The 16611-nt window shown below is 37.1% G+C and overlaps 1 protein-coding gene across 2 annotated transcripts in view; it reads left to right on the forward strand.

Annotated features, from left to right (window-relative positions):
- TNIK (TRAF2 and NCK interacting kinase) overlaps positions 1 to 10141 on the forward strand; it is a 132748-nt gene extending 122607 nt beyond the window's left edge. For both annotated transcript variants that reach the window (XM_015825764.1, XM_015825765.1), the window contains 6 exons: positions 2534 to 2668; positions 4269 to 4369; positions 5608 to 5757; positions 7397 to 7556; positions 8217 to 8356; positions 9921 to 10141. In XM_015825764.1, the coding sequence (XP_015681250.1) occupies positions 2534 to 2668; positions 4269 to 4369; positions 5608 to 5757; positions 7397 to 7556; positions 8217 to 8356; positions 9921 to 10004 (770 nt within the window). In that variant the 3' untranslated portion in view covers positions 10005 to 10141. The remainder of the gene's footprint in view (positions 1 to 2533; positions 2669 to 4268; positions 4370 to 5607; positions 5758 to 7396; positions 7557 to 8216; positions 8357 to 9920) is intronic.
- Positions 10142 to 16611: the final 6470 nt, after the last annotated feature.

The raw sequence follows: 16611 nt of genomic DNA on the forward strand, positions 1-16611 counted from the left end.
CCAAGATATATTTTGCAGGTTTTCAGTAAAGAAGTCAGTAAGATTGGGACTGGATCATTCTGTGTTAGTAATGACTAACATAAGTTTAGACTCAAATTGCCCTTTCATTCAAACAAGAACAGGAGACCAGTTTCAGCAGTACCACCCTGTGTATCCTTCAATCTGCTCCATACCCAGAAGATGTATAGGAAAATCAAACCATGGTCAGATGGAAGCAGTAGATGTACAGTGTACCATAAACTACAGAAACAAACAAATATAGTATTTTTTTTTATTTCATTAAGAAGAAAACAGGCAAAGTATATTTACATGACATGCTAAATCATTGCAAATGGCTCACATGAATGCATGAACCGCCTTATTTATGTTCAAAAGTAGTATATGCTGACACAGAGATCTGTGAAATCCTTTGATCAGTTCAGAGGGACCTGCTCAGATTGATTTGCTGATTTAGTTTGGTCAGAACACCTTCTAATGGAAACCTTGACTCTCTAAGGTTTCAATCTAGTGGATAGTTTGGTTTCAGTACATGCCAGATTGGATTGTCTCTTTTCTGAGCTCTCTCCGGAGTCCTGAAAGATTCTGAATCCAATAGATCTTTTTCTTCAGTTGTTTTGCCAGATTTTCATCTTTCTGACATGTCTAAGTGGGATCTTAGAGCATGCCTAGACTAAAGGAGATCTTAGACTACTAACCCATTTGGGCTGTGTGTACTTCACTGAAAATTCTCTTTGTTCCCTCTCTTGCTAACTTTACATACTCATAAAGTTGATGATATATTCATAATCACGAAGCAATATATAATCATCTTTAATTTCTGTCCACTAAACCAGTAATAAACAAATGGTGCTGTCAGGATCCTGGCTATTGGCCATGCTAGCTGGATCAGAAGAGTGGCGATTTTTTATATATAATTTGTATTAAGAATTCTGATTACAATATAAAAATGAATAAAAGCTAAACTTAGATAAAGAAAGGAGGAAAAAATGAAAGATGCAGGAACAAAGAAAAAGAAATAAAAGGAAAAGAAAGGATATAGTAAAAAAAAGAAAACAAATATATAAAGAAGTGACTTTCAACTTTCATTACAAGCGTAAACAAATTTAGTAACTCTTCTCTCTCTATAAGGTTACTAATAAATATGTCCATCCCCCATCCCATTCCTTATCTATAAGCAAATTCATAAAACATCAGTTTTTCAACTCTGGTGTCAGCAAAAAAAAATTGTAAAAGTTAACAGAAAATGTCTTATTTTAATTTTGATCAAATAAACCAACTTTATATTCCCTCCTTTTGCTTCTAACAGTCTTAATCCTTAATCCAATCAAATACCATAGAAAGATTTTATTTCTCTTCAATTCTTTATTCATTTGCACATATTTCTTCAATGTTTTATCAAGTCTCCTTTGTAAATGCAATAAGGAAACATTTTCTAAGTCATTCTCTTAGCTTCTCACTTGTATTTCCCTTTTAATTTTTAAAACATCAGCCAATGTCTTTTATATATCCAGTAAAGCATCCTTTTCCAAATCATTCTCTTGGCCCATCATGCATAGTTTCACCTTCTCTGTCTAGTCAGATAAAATTTGTTCCACATCTGTCTTCCTTAATCTCATCAACTTCTCTTGGACACAGTCTATCTACACAAGCAGATTTCATTAGGTTCCGTTTTTCAAAGATCTCCTTTAATATTTCTGAATGAATGAGTGTGCGTGTGTATATATATATAGATAGATAAATATAGATATAGATATAGATATGAATTCCGTAAGTCCCAATATTAACTGACATCAAAAACAGGCTTGTATTTTTTTTCCTTCTGCTTAGAATCTTTAGTTCCCTCTAGTGTCCAAATTCTAAAATTTTAAAGTAAATTATCTTTGTTATGGCTCACAATAACTAGGACAGCTGAAATAAATCTGTTTCCTAAGAGAAGATAATTATTTTTTATAATTAATTCCAAAATCTTACAGTGAAAGTCCATTTTCCAAATGTATCATGACCAGTTAATCCATTTTATAACTTTCTTAGATTAATGTTATATTTAACTTTTTCTGTTTATTTCAAATTCTTTAAATTCTTAAGTTTAGAATTAATTTTTTTGTTTGTTCAGAGTTGAAGATAAACTCAACCAATGAAGGCTTTTCAATTTTGTCATTCCAAAGGTTACTAGTAGCTTTAAGATGGTTAATAGGCAATTTCCAAAAAAGATTAGAAAGTGAAGTTGTGAACTTAGTGTCCTTTAAAAGGCTCCACCATGTTTGCAAGCAAGAGGGCTAATCCCTTCGGGTCCCAGTGCTCACATTCATAGAAAACCATTGTCGTCTGGTCTTTTTGTGAAAAGCAACCATTTGGAATACGTGTGGGTAATCTCCCATCCTCTGCTTATCTGGGGATAATATCCCGCAAATTAACTTGCTTGAACAGGACAATGAAACAGGAAAAAGTAAATGAATTAAAATATTGTCTATAGTTAGTGAAGTCTATGTATACCGTAGTCTATGTAGAAAAAATGAGCTCCATATTTCAACAGGAAAGAAGAACAAGCTTCGAGTTTACTACCTTTCATGGTTAAGAAACAGAATATTGCACAATGATCCAGAAGTAGAAAAGAAACAAGGCTGGATCACTGTAGGTGATTTGGAAGGCTGCATTCATTATAAAGTTGGTAAGTATAAATCAACTACACAAATACTGGTGGAAGCTCTCCTGGGTACAGAGTAAGCAAACTCATACCACATTCCTACCACATAAAAGCCATATAGGGCCTGTGTAGCCTCTCAAGCTGAACCCTGCTTATTCCATCAGCAGACTGTGCTCTTGAGAGCATTGATAACAATCTCTAAATATTCCATACAAGTCTTATGGCTAAACCAGCAATTGCAGAAATAGTTTTCTGAAACAAGTTGGTTGGTGACATCGGTTATGACTACATAGGATAAATCAGGGCTTTTTTTCAGCCGGAACGCGGCGGAACCGCGTTCCGGCACCTTTTTCCGGGCCGGCCGCACCAGAAATAGCTCCTCCCACACCGGAAATAGCCCCTCCCAAATTTTACTTGCATTCCTGTTCTCTAAAGGGGCGGTCCTAGGGTTTGATGAGGGCGTGGCCAGGTTTGAGTTCCGCCACCTTTTCTCCGAGAAAAAAAGCCCTGGGATAAATTATTCCCTACTTGATTCACAGGAGCTATTATTACGGGGGTTGGACATGCACACATTGGACTTGTTATGAATAAGTTTGTGTTCCAGTGTCATATGCAATTCACATGTGTAAAATTGGACCATGAATGGAGTGATGATCTTATTTCCCCAGTTTCCCCAAAACATTAATCAACAAATGGATCTCTTTGTTTTTGTCAAATAATTGAAAGCATTGCACTGGATCCATATCGAACGTTTGTAGAGACCTATTCTGTGTGTCTCTTGTGTAGAAACCTACTCTACTTTGGCAAAATCGACTTTCCTGAAGTTACTATTTTAAATAAATAACTTTCATTATTGTAAACAATATTTTCTGATCACCATGTTCTAAGCTTAAATCATATATTACTTACTGAAGGAATGTATACAGTTCTCTGCTTACAAACAGTTTATGTTCCAAGAGGCTAATTGTAAGTCCATTTTGTTTGTAAGTCCAAACAAATATAAAAACATGCACAGTCCAGTTCATATCTTACATAATTGGCAAGTATGCCTTAATACCTGATGACAATGGCTGACAGGATGGGGTAGCATCCAAAATGGCATACATTCAGCCTCCCAACATGTGAGGGTGCTGCCATGTGTATGCACACACCATAAATTAACCCCTTCCTATATTCTCCTACTTTCTGGGATCTTCCAGATTGGGGTTGTTGACATGTTTGTTCAGATTGGTGAAAGTAACTCAAAAATGTGTAAGTAGAGAACTGTCTGTATTAAAGATATTGTCATACGTGAAATTACTTTTCTCCACTTAAATCCAGTTTTCTTCCAAGTACCACATGCAAAAACCTGCATTTGTATTAATTTGAGTTCTCTAATTACTATAAAAGCTCAAAATATGTTGCCACTTTTAATTTGCTTAAGATATGGTAAACATTTGAGTGACAAATAGAATAGACAAGTAAATTAAAATGGTTGTCTTTATGTGTAAAGGATAGTATTCAGGCTTATGAAGAAGCCTGATTCTGATTTTCTGTGCTCTTTTTTTGAGAAAAAAAAATCAGTTTTGTATTTCAGTTTATGTAAATAGGATGTTTAAAATTTTTAGTTTTATTTCAATTTTAGTGAAATATGAGAGAATCAAGTTCTTGGTGATTGCCTTAAAGAATGCTGTAGAGATATATGCTTGGGCTCCTAAACCTTATCACAAGTTTATGGCATTTAAGGTATGTTTTGTGTTATTACCAAAAAAAATCACTGTTCATATATTTATTAATGGGTTTTTTTGCAGATAAAATATATGTCATTCATTACTGGTATTTAGCTTCCTATAACTTCAACCCATGCCCTTGGCAAGAAAATTAATACAACATCATTAGAGCTGCTTTTTTTACCCATTGAAGTTCTTAGCAATCAAATCTGACTGTGCCGCTATTAAATTGCTAGCTGTGCTCTTACTGGAAGCCATATTTGATGGGCTGCATATATATCTGAGTCTGTAAGGCTCAGCACTGCAGTAATCTCCTGGATTTTACAAAGATCACAGTCCACATAGTTAGCCAGCAAATTTAACATTTAAGTGATAGTTCCTTCCATCTAAGGACAACAGTTAGGAAAGTGATCCAAGCTACTCTGCCACAATCTGTGTACATCCCAAAGAGGCCCAATGAGTATTCGGAACAATTTGGTAAAATTGAACCATTTTTGTCTGGGTTGTTTCCCCTTTCTGATGTTTTATAATAATTTGGTTATTCTTCACTAAGGAATTTAAAAGCAAATAAATAATAAAAGTTTTAAGCCTAGTTAATCCAAGATCTGAATGTGAGGGATTTGAAATGCTCATCTCAAAGAAGAAGTAACAATGCAACCCTCAAGATCTTCTGCACCTTGGATTAAATCAGAACCTAAAAGGGATTCCTATTTAGTCCTAGATACCCCTTTAATCCTAAAACCTTCTTTCTGTTCACTTTTTAAGTGTAACAACATCTATAGAATTGTTGCAGCATGGTGAAGAGTACAGTTCAAATTTCTTCTCAAGAAACATTAGAACATATTAAATATTACTAACGTATTCAAGAGTTACCTTGAGGTAAAATAGGTGATCTATAAATTTAATTAATTAATTACCTTACCTCGGTGGCCCTTGGAAACTATAGTTTTCTTAATGAGTTTTACAAATTCTTGCTGAGCGAATGTGTGGAATGGGCTCATTCTCAAGAAATCCTTAAAAGTAAAGAGCCAGACTTTCCTATGGAACTTTAGACCTTCTTGTAATAGATCAATATATTTAAAAAGCTTAATTATGTCTAAATCTGCAGAGACTGTAAACTAGTAGAAAGAGAGCAGGGCATTTTAAGAAGGAGAATGTCAGATTGTCACTTTGTTACCACCGAATCCTAATTATTTGAATATTTATTTACTTATTTGGCTTCTCACAAAAAATTCATTGAGGGGATTTTAAAAGTCTTTTGCAGATCTTCAGCACAAACCATTGCTTGTTGACCTCACAGTAGAAGAAGGACAGAGGTTGAAAGTCATCTTTGGGTCACATACTGGTTTTCATGTTATTGATGTAGATTCAGGCAATTCTTATGACATCTACATACCATCTCATGTAAGTCTGAGGCTGCTCTATGGCTATTTTTGTGAATGTGATGGACAAGTAGCCATAATAGTCTGATGCCATTTATCTATAATTATTAACCATTTGTTCTGTACCCTCTGGAATGTCTTTCTTTCAGATTCTGTCATCAAAAGAAATAATTCAGCTATAGAAATCTCTGGAGGGTCTTTATGATAGTTATAATTTTGGAATGTTCTGCAGCAGAAGACTCTTTGTACTCATGAATGAAGGCTAATATACATGTCCCAGGATAATGTTGCAGGATCCAATCTGGGTCTGTCACCAGGACCAGAGGTTTAGTCTTCCGAGCTTTTGGACTAGTGCTGGAGCCCATCTTCAGGGAACTTCTCTCTAGCAGAGTGTGTGCTGTTCTCTGTGTGGTATTTATAGTGCTTGTTGTAAATGGCTTTTTAGATGTTGATTGGGTTGGGTTGATGGACTTTGATTGGGTTGGGTTGATGGCAACTGGACTTTCTTGCTGAAGAAGCTTCTTGGATGAGAAGTGAAATGTCTTCAAAGAAAAACAAGAAAGTCCAGTTGCCTCTTGAAAAAGCATCTTTGGGACAACCATGACCTGGATGACTGAGAATCTCCCTAAACGTTGTTGGCTGTTGTTTGCTTCTGTCGTCCAGCCCTCACCTTCTAAATACTTGATATGCTGGTGGTAAATCAGCACTCCTGTTGACTGACGGAGGGCCTGTTTCTCAGGCTTCAATCACTTCCCTGGCTGTTTTGTGATTGAAGCCTGGGAAATAGGCCCCTTGTCAGTCAACAGGAGTGCTGATTTACCACCAGACTTAGAAGGCGAGGGCCGGGCAGCACAAGCAAACGACAACTAATGACTTAAAAACCAGCCATCAACACACCCCAATCAACATCTAAAAAGCCACACACAACAGGCACTATAAATACCACACACAGAACAGCACACATTCTGCTAGAGAGAAGTTCCCTGAAGATGGGCTCCAGCACGAGTCCAAAAGCTCGGAAGACTAAACCTCTAGTCCCGGTGACAGACCCAGATTGGATCCTGCACTCTTTATACTATTTCCATTTATAGTTACATATTTCTAACATTGAATGCTGCTGTTCAGTGCTGTTTTCACTTTTAACTGGATTTAATTTTGTTTTATTATTTAAAGAATATTTTTTCCTCACAAGTTACTATAAACATGTTTTTGCAGACTAGTAGAGTAGCATATCAAATACAAAATGCAATTAAGCAGAACCACTTAAGCCAGAATATCCCTGCTCATATTAATGAATTTAAACATGAATATATCCAAGTATTTGTCTCAGATATTAAACAGAGCTTAATTTGAGCCTGAGCTGTAAGAAGCTTCCCATTAATCTCAGAGCACTTATAGTGTGTCAGCCAAGTTTTCATAAACCTTCTGTCTTATGGGTAGACTATAGATATAACTCTGGCAAGCTTGTCAGAAGACATAGCCAGTGTGCAGTCAGTAATTCTAGAAGCACATACTGTATAATATCACTGGGCTGATTATTGCTTTATTTTAGTCTACTTATTTTCCAAAGTAAAGTGACCTATACCAAAGCAGGTTGACCCTTCTTATCCTGAAAATGTGACTTAATGCTGGTTTGGGGGGCTGTTCTGTTCTGTACACAGATTCAGGGCAATATTACACCTCATGCCATTGTCATCTTACCCAAGACGGATGGGATGGAAATGCTTGTGTGCTATGAGGACGAAGGGGTATACGTTAATACCTATGGACGCATAACAAAAGATGTTGTACTCCAGTGGGGAGAAATGCCCACTTCAGTGGGTATGTCAGTTCCTCTTCTTCTTCTCTTTAGAGATAAAGATAGCAGTGACATAGATTGATACATTTAGAGTGAGGTGAGCAAGAATTATGCTATCAAATTGTGCTGGAGAAGACTGTTCAGAGTTCTTTGGAGTGCAAGGCGATCAAATCAGTCAATCCTAAAGGAAATCAATCCTGACTGTCCTTTGGAAGGACAGATTCTGAAGCTCAAATACTTTGGCCACCAAATGAGAAGAAAGGACTCTTTGGAAAAGACCCTGATGTTAGGGAAGGCTGAAGGCAAAAGAAGAAGGGGATGGCAGAGGATGAGATGGTTAGATAGTTTCTTCAATGCAGCAGGCATGAGTTTGGGAAGACTCAGGGTGAGAATGGAGGACAGGAGCCTGGGATACTATGGTCCATGTGGTCACAAAGAGTTGGACACAACTTAGCAACTGAACAACAACAAAGCAAGAATTGGTTATTTTCCTGTATTTTAATGATGGAATCAAGATACCGATTGGTGTTTTGAACTTCTATCTTATGACATTTCCACCGTAAATAATAATACCTGCTAGGAAAGATACATGGTAAAACTTGCTTTTTTCCAATTGTTTTTAATAAGAATATATTATCAAATGTTTATAGGTTGTATATTTTGTTTGTTTGTTTCATGACAAGCCTATATTCATTCCAATCAAATAATGGGCTGGGGTGAGAAAGCTATTGAGATACGATCAGTGGAAACGGGACATTTGGATGGAGTATTTATGCACAAGCGTGCTCAGCGGTTAAAGTTTCTATGTGAAAGAAATGATAAGGTAAGTCTATTTTCAGGACTCTTGACTACTTAGAGTAATTGTTCTCGAATCTGAGTGGATAGCCTCCAGCCCCCAAGGGTTCTAACTCATTAGTTCTACCTGATTATGGGAATTTTAGTTTAGAAACATCTGTTCTATACTAACATCTGGAGGAGCTGGAGGGTCCACGTCCTTCTCCCAAAACTGCACACTTGTTTGTTCTGAACTCCACAATCTCCAGATAGGTAGATTTCACATTTAGAATTCTCTGCAAAGAACCATGGGCAATTCTATGGGCTGAAGATCTTACATCCCTTAAACATTCTTAAAAATGGGCTGGTCTTTCTGGTTTGTTATTTGGAAGGTATGCTGTAAAAATACATCCATCATCCTCCCCTGCTTCCAGTTGTGAGTCAATGCAAAGTCTAAAATTCTGCAATCTGTTTTGCATGGTTGCTAACCAGACACATCTGAAAAGCTTATTTTGCTTTAAAAAGCAGCAAAGCTTTTTTTCTTTTTAATAAAAAGAAATGTATGAAACATTTGAGTATCACTTCACCCAAAGAAATATCTCTTCCATGTATCACAAAACATTCTGAAAACGTGTCCTCGTTCCATAAGAGAAAAAGATCACCCTTTTCACACAATTTGGACTGTACGAATAATTTCCAAATTTGAAAAGTAAAACCTCCAGAGTTTAGTTCACAACATAAATGTCTTTAATCCTACTGATAGGTCTTACACCCAAAGTAAGCTTGTATGATTCCAGTCATTGAAAGAATCCAAAGGACTTCCATTATTTTATCAGATTCTCTCTTCAAAACGTACTAACAAGAGAAAAAAAAGTTTCTTTTTGAAAAATAGACCCAACCCTTCTAAAGAAGGTGAAAATCCTTGCAGTCACCTTCTTCTACCCCAAACCCAATTTACAAACATCACTATTCAATAAAGTAATTAATATAACAACTATAAATTTCCATTAGGAGAAAGCAAACAGTGATCTGGAATGTATGCCTGTAATCAGATAACTAATTTATGGCTGGGCAAGGAACAGGAAGGAGCTTATGCCACTGCAGAATTGGCCAGCAATTTGAATGGAAAAAGCACTGATTGCCCTGATGTCTACGGAGATTCTCAATCATCCAGGTTGTGCTTGTTCCAAAGGTGCTTTTCCAAAAGACAACTGGACGTTCTTGGTTTTTTTCCTTGAAAACATTTCACTTCTCATCTAAGAAGCTTCTTCAGTTCTGAATAAACAGTAGGGAATAGAAGGATTTATATTCTTTGCAGTCATCTGGTAATTAGCACTGATACAATCAGCTTGGTGGCCTCTATCACGTATTGTGTGGGAATTCTGGGAGTGTGGTCCAAAAACATGAAGAATGGTTTTAAAAACCTATTCTGAGTTTTTTTTTTAAAGATAAAAATAGCAGACATAGTTGTTTAAACGAATGACCAAGCGGAGAAACTAAACAGACATTTTCAATTAAGTCTCTGAGTCCTTCTGATCAAGTGTATGTGCTGGAGGGAGGAAGAGACGTTTTTTCCCATTTATATTTAATCAGAATGCTTTCTTTCCAAACAGGTATTTTTTGCATCGGTAAGATCAGGGGGAAGTAGCCAAGTATTTTTCATGACCCTGAACAGAAATTGCATGATGAACTGGTAATGAAGGAGCACTTGGTGTTTATTTTGATGCCAAGATGTGTTAAATTTTGAAGGACATTGGAATTTGCAGAGTTATACTGTCAAGGCAAGTGAAGAAGAAGAAGATATTGTGGATCCTGTTGGCTTTCTTCGGTGATCACAGACTGCTCATGCAGCCACATTCTGAGAACACGACACACTTTTTCCATTGTGGTTTCAGAATGCAGGTTTCTTCAAGATTCTAAGAATGCAACTCTGTTTGAGCAGGAAAGGACCAACACTGGAGAGGTTTAGCGGAATAAATCTCTTTGAAGTGTTCAAACTAAGCTGTGATAAAATCGGCTCTAGGGTTTTTAAAAATAATTATTTTTTTTCCTTGATCCTCAGTTTGTATGAATAGAGACAGGTCTTAAAGTTAAAACAGAATATCTGTTTTAATAATGTCTGCCTATTAGCACCGAATATATAGTATGATGTAAGGCAGATTCCCCTGACCTGGTGTCTTTTAGGTGTGGTGGACTAGAGCTCCCATGATCATGGCTAGCGAGCCAAATGGGTATTTTGGTTTGGAATGATGGGAGTTGTAATCAAACACATCTGTGGGGGTTAGGCTGAGAACTGCTGTTATAAAGTTATCACTTAAAACTGATGCAAGAGAGCACAATAAATGTACCATTTTTAATCTTTGTGTGAGAGGCCCTAACCATAGAGTGGCTACGTTTTGTAAACTCTTTTTTTGCTTTTATGGACATTTGTGTGGGGATTATTTTGTTGTGGTTGTTTTTGTTTTATTATTTTTATTTTTTGAAAACAGGTCAAGACATTTCGGATAAGAGTATACACGAGATTTTGTCCCATTCCTTTGGGAAATCTAAATGGCTAGACTCCTAGCTTTGGAGAATATAATATGATCATGATAGAGTTAACTTTTTGTCAGTCTTTCAGTTCATACTACTCCTTCCCCAGCCTGGCCATCTCCAGATGGGTTGGGATGTCACCTCCCCAGATTCTCAGCCAGCAAGATCACAAGCCGAATACATCTGGCTGATCAATGCTCTTCTTTATAGATCTTTGCATAATGGTGCTCATTGATTTAAAAAAAAAAAAACCAACAGCAGTGCCATTCTTGTTAGTCATTCCCACTGGTTGCCTTTCTCCAAGCTGTAACACGAAAATATCTCTAAATGGGAAGCTAATTGAAATGTAAGATTCCAAAGATTGGCTAAAGAATGCTCCTAGCAGCTTGATACATAAGGCACCTTAACTCGGATATGTTTGAATCCAAATCATACCTATTCTGTACAGTTGTACTTTACTTCGGGGGATAAGGGGGCATGATCCTTGTAGATACTGGTATGTTTTATTTCTTCCACTAAAATTACAAAGAGACGACATCATTCAGATATTTCCAAGATGGAAGTCCCAAATACAGATCAGTATTTTTTATCTAATGGTGTCCTATTCTCAATATGGAAAATCTTAATAAAATATTCATCTCTTGGTACAAAGAAGTGCAGGAGAAGGAGAGCAGATGAAAGGAGGGTTTCATTGATCAATTATTTGACATTTAGATTTCATCTTTCTGCCTTCCCCCTGTGTACCCATCTGTATAATGACCAACTATTGTGCAGAAGTATGTATGTTTTTAGTTTGAATTTATCTCTGTCTTTATATGCTTTGTTCAAATTATTTGTATTTTTAGATTACTTATTTCACTGTCTCCAAGCCTGGATTCTCCCCCTGGTCTCTGGCTATAACATAATTGGATCTGTTTTGCTATTTTTAACCTACCTCATTTTATTTTTTTATTTCTGTTAGGTTTTCCTTATTCACTCCTATAGATATTCAGAGAGTTTAACTGGCCAGTCCAAGGTATAGCTGAGTATTCTGCAGAGGCCAGGTTTTTGAGAAGTGGGAAATTAACATCAAACTCTTCTTTTCCATTTTTTCCCCCTTCAACCATTCCATAACTTCAGAATTTTGATCGTATATGCCAGTCGATGTGATAGTGGTCACAATGCATTGGTCTGTGAGAGCAATTGGCCCTACACACACAACCATGCAAAGTCCTCTATCCGAGAGGCTACCCAAAATTACTGCAAGCCAGGAGCTCCGAACGTATTGCTATCATTGTGCATACATGAAGTTGTGAGTTACAAGCTCAGTTAGTCTATACGGCTCTTGAAAGTCACGAGAAGTCACTGATTCCTCTGAAACAGGCTTTCTGGATAGGCATATGCAGTTGGATGGGAGAAATAATTGATATCTTTCTTAATCACACATCCCATCAGAAATATGCTCATGTTTGTCATCCACGTTCGAGTCTATCTCACTACCTGGCCTAGAGAGATGATGGTGATAGCAGTGCTGGCTATATGTACAGCCAGATGACCCTTTCGGGTTAAGCATGCTGTGTCCTTAGTATTCAATGTAATTGGTGCTTCCAAACTTTCTGAAGAGAATGTTGCTGGGCACCTTTAAACTTCATACTGTGTGGTGGCTTTTCTATAATAAAAACATGGTGGGAGGAGTTCGTGATCATCTAAGTCTGAAGGTCTGTGTCAGAGGATCTTGTTTCTTCCCCCTTTAAAAAGGGGCTAATATACAGTCATAAGATCAGACTCCCAACATTGACACGTTATCTTTGAGAGGGACATTCAAACCCACTCTGCATGTATTCTGAGAGCATCAAAGTTACACTTGTTCCATTTTTGGCTATGCTCACAAAAGGTTTAATTAGGATTCTTTTATTATATTATTTAGTTAGGGTTTTGCAAGCCTAACATTAATCCAACTTGTACAGATCAAATGATTAATTTATAGCCAATTATTACAACCAGAAAATGTCATAACCGAATCTATAAAAGAGATGGTTTGATGTAGCGGCTCTTGGGCTAGAAACCAGGAGACCATGAGTTCTAGTCCTGCCTTAGTACGAAGCCAGCTGGGTCACTCTTAGGCCAGTCACACAGTCTCAGCCCTTGTAAGGAGGCAATGGCAAAGCACTTCTGAAATCTTGCCAAGAAAACTACAGGAACTTACCAAGGCAGTCACCAGGAGACTGACTCAAAATTGAGTCATCCAACAACCTCTCAAATTGAGCTCAACTTCTAGTTACTTCATAGACTCATCCATCTAGATTTCTTGACATTACTTGCTAATGTCTTCTATAGTCTTGGACTTTCTTGGCTTCCACCTAAATATAAAATCTGTACTGATTTTTGTGATCAGCCAAGGTCAGCTAATGAAATATGCAAGTAATTTTAACAATAGATGTTTATCTCTACGTATTGTTTGCCCAGCCTCAAGTACTGTACTCTCCAGTACTTGGCCTATTTGCTTTTGCCTCAAAAAATAATTTAATGGAATGATATATAATACTTCAAAAAAATGAAGTTCTCCACTTGAAGGAGAATACAGAAAATAATAAAATTAGATGCTGGAGAGACCTATAAGAACTTGTCTCAAAGATAGAAAATAAATACAAGCAAGCAAATATATGGCTGTTGAGTGACATTCAGTATGCCTGAATCTATGGACATTTTCTTCCAATGGAAGATACAAGCAAGGCATTTCTGTTAATATAAAGATTGCCCATCCTTTACCTTCCATTATCATTGACCTATTTTTTATATATAGAGCTCAAAATTGGTGCTGAAAAGGGAGGGTTTACCACCTACCAACCACCAGCACTTTTATAACTTCAGTGCTTTTTGTGTTGGCACCCAATGAAACTATTAAAAACCTAAGATAGAGGTTTCCATGTGCTTACTCGATATCATGCCAATTAATTTATGCCATTCCACACAAGGTATTTGTGATAATCCAGAACCATCTCTGGACCTGTCCAGTCTCATGACCTCAGGTATCTAAGAACCAAGTTGATGTTTAGTTGGTTCAGCTGCAATATCTCCACATTGCATCAAAAACTGTTCTTTTCATTGGTGTTCCAGTATTAGGGAGAACTCTTGATTAATTTCATGTCCCAACTTCCTTTCCTTGCCCCCAGATGTTCAGCAGGAATACCATTCTCTGCGTTTTAAGGTTAATGATATGAATGTGATTATGAGTCAGCTTCAAAGTTCTTGTGGGGGGCATGGGACTAGAGAGCAGAAACAACAGGCATGCAAAAGTGCCACCAGTACTGTAATAATGAACAATTGTTAAAATAATGAGTCACCAACATTTAGGAATGTTGTCTCTTAAGCAAAAGAAATTATTGAAAGCTTTAGCAGCATTTTGCATCTGACTAGGCTAGAACAATGAATTACCCCTACACCGACCTGGTGTCCTCCAATTGTAATTCCAAAAACTGCTGGTTTCAATTCAATGATGTATGAGAATTATGGGACCAACCCATTTCGAGGGTACCTGATTGAGGAAGACTTAATCAATGTTTACCATTTGTCATTCTTAGTAGTTGAAATAGTCAGAAAGTGATGTTATTACCAGCTTGAGCAATCCAAGCTAGACAGTTTGAGGCCTAAGGTACATTTTTGCAACACGTAGCCATCCATCCACATAACCTTGATCGAATAAGCTAAAGATACACCCATCTCTCTTTTTTCCTGGTCTATTCCATTACTCTTCCAAATGATGCCAAACATAGACCAAAAGTACTTGGCTGGATCCATTTTTAAATGACAAAAACCTCAATTGGAATCCCCTATTCATACCCCCATCCCACAGTGCTCCTTGTGTTTCTTCCTTGCTGCTAAAATTAGAAGGTCCCATAAAGAAAACAACTCTATATTCCATACATCAAATTGAGCAATAACATTTCCAACTCAGTTAAGTCTACAAGTGTAACTGCTGGGAACTGGTTTGAGTAAGAACAAGTTTCATAACAACTGCCACCAGTTCTTTTATGTCTTTGCTGTGGTTACCTTTTAAACCAGAAGCTTCTTATTAAATTATGTTGAAAACATGAGTTGTTTGTATTGTTTTTCATTCAGAAAACAAATAGCTTCAAGTATTGGGTTTAAATATTCAAAGCACAAATGATGAGGCCCAAATTATCATACCATTTATATATTTATTTAGGGTATGGCATATGAGGGCAATTTGGAAATAAACCTCTGTTTGGTTATCAATGACAGACTCTCGCAGATACAGAACTGTTATCATACACATTAGAAAACTACAACATTACTTTTCGACATAATAGCCATTCAAATTAAAGCACTTGTCTTAATGTCTTACAAGTTTTGAAATTCCTTAGTAGTTGGCACCAAATCTGGGCTGGGGGGGGGGTGATCAAAAACATCCCAACGGAACTGCTTTAAAAGTTCTTGGGTGCGTATAGCAGTGTGCGGGTGAGCATTATCATGAACTAACACCACACCGGAAGTGGTGCCATAGAAAATCCTGCCAAATGTGAAGATGCCAAAGGAGTACTGATAGTGATGTTCATGGAGCGTAGTTCGACCATCAATTCAGAATTCTACTGTGAAACATTATGAAAATTCAGATGAACCATCCATAACAGGTACCAGGGCATGCTGACTTCCAGTGTGATGTTGGTTCATGATAATGCTCACCTGCACACTGCTAGACATACCCAAGAACTTTTGAAGCAGTTCCATTGGGATGTTTTTGACCACCCCATCCATAGCCCAGATTTGGCGCCAAGCGACTACTACTAAGAAATTTCAAACGTCATAACGTCTTTCAAACCTTGAAAGACGTTATGACGTTATGAATGTTGATTATGTCAAAAAGTCATGTAATGTACTTTTCTAATGTGTATGATAAAAGTTCTGTATTTGCGAGTGTCTGTCATTGATAACCAAACGGAGGTTTATTTCCAAATTGCCCTCATATATATATGGACTAGCAATATAAATTAACATTTCAGCTAGATTAGTAGAACCCAATAAAATACAAATGTTAAAAAGATCTATGTTCAAATACCAATGTCTAGGGCTAGGCCATCTAACCACTGAAGTGCAGCGCTGCTTATTTTAAAAAAATCGGATACTGGACTGATGATATGCCCTTGGCTTACAGCCAGTCTTGATGTGATCTACAATTTGATGTGGGACCCTGCAGTCACACTGAGGGGAAGATGCTATGCCCCATTTATACAGAATCCCGACACACACCAATGTGAAGTGTGAATCCTAGTCAGGATTGTCCACTGCTGACATGATAGTTCAAAGTTTTGTGGGGTCATTTATGTGTCTTGTATAACTGAACATTCAGCGACCCATTTGGATTATCATACTTTGGACACATTAAATAAAAACCCAGCTCTCTGGAGAAAGCTATAATGCTGGGAAAGGTGGAAGGAAGGAAAAGTAGCAGACAACCCAGAAGCAAGGTGGATGCGCTCAATTACAATAGCAATGGATTCACTGTTAGAGATGCTAAAGAACCAAGTTGTGAAGAGATCCTGCTGGAGAATATCTGTCTATTTGGTTGCTAAAAATTGACACTTGACTTGCTGCCCATAATCAGTGTTTAAATAAAAGTATGAGAAATTTGCAACTGGCAATCATTAAAAAGCACTGGAAGAGGGTTCTGGGTAAAACATATTTTCAGCTCCTAATTCAGCCTTCTGCAATTTAGTATACTTCAGATTGCTGTACCAGAACTCTTTATCACCCTCAGTTCCATTGAATATTCAA

Source organism: Protobothrops mucrosquamatus, unplaced genomic scaffold, assembly GCF_001527695.2.
Source record: "Protobothrops mucrosquamatus isolate PMUCROS unplaced genomic scaffold, P.Mucros_1.0 scaffold2794, whole genome shotgun sequence".
Lineage (NCBI taxonomy): Eukaryota > Metazoa > Chordata > Lepidosauria > Squamata > Viperidae > Protobothrops > Protobothrops mucrosquamatus.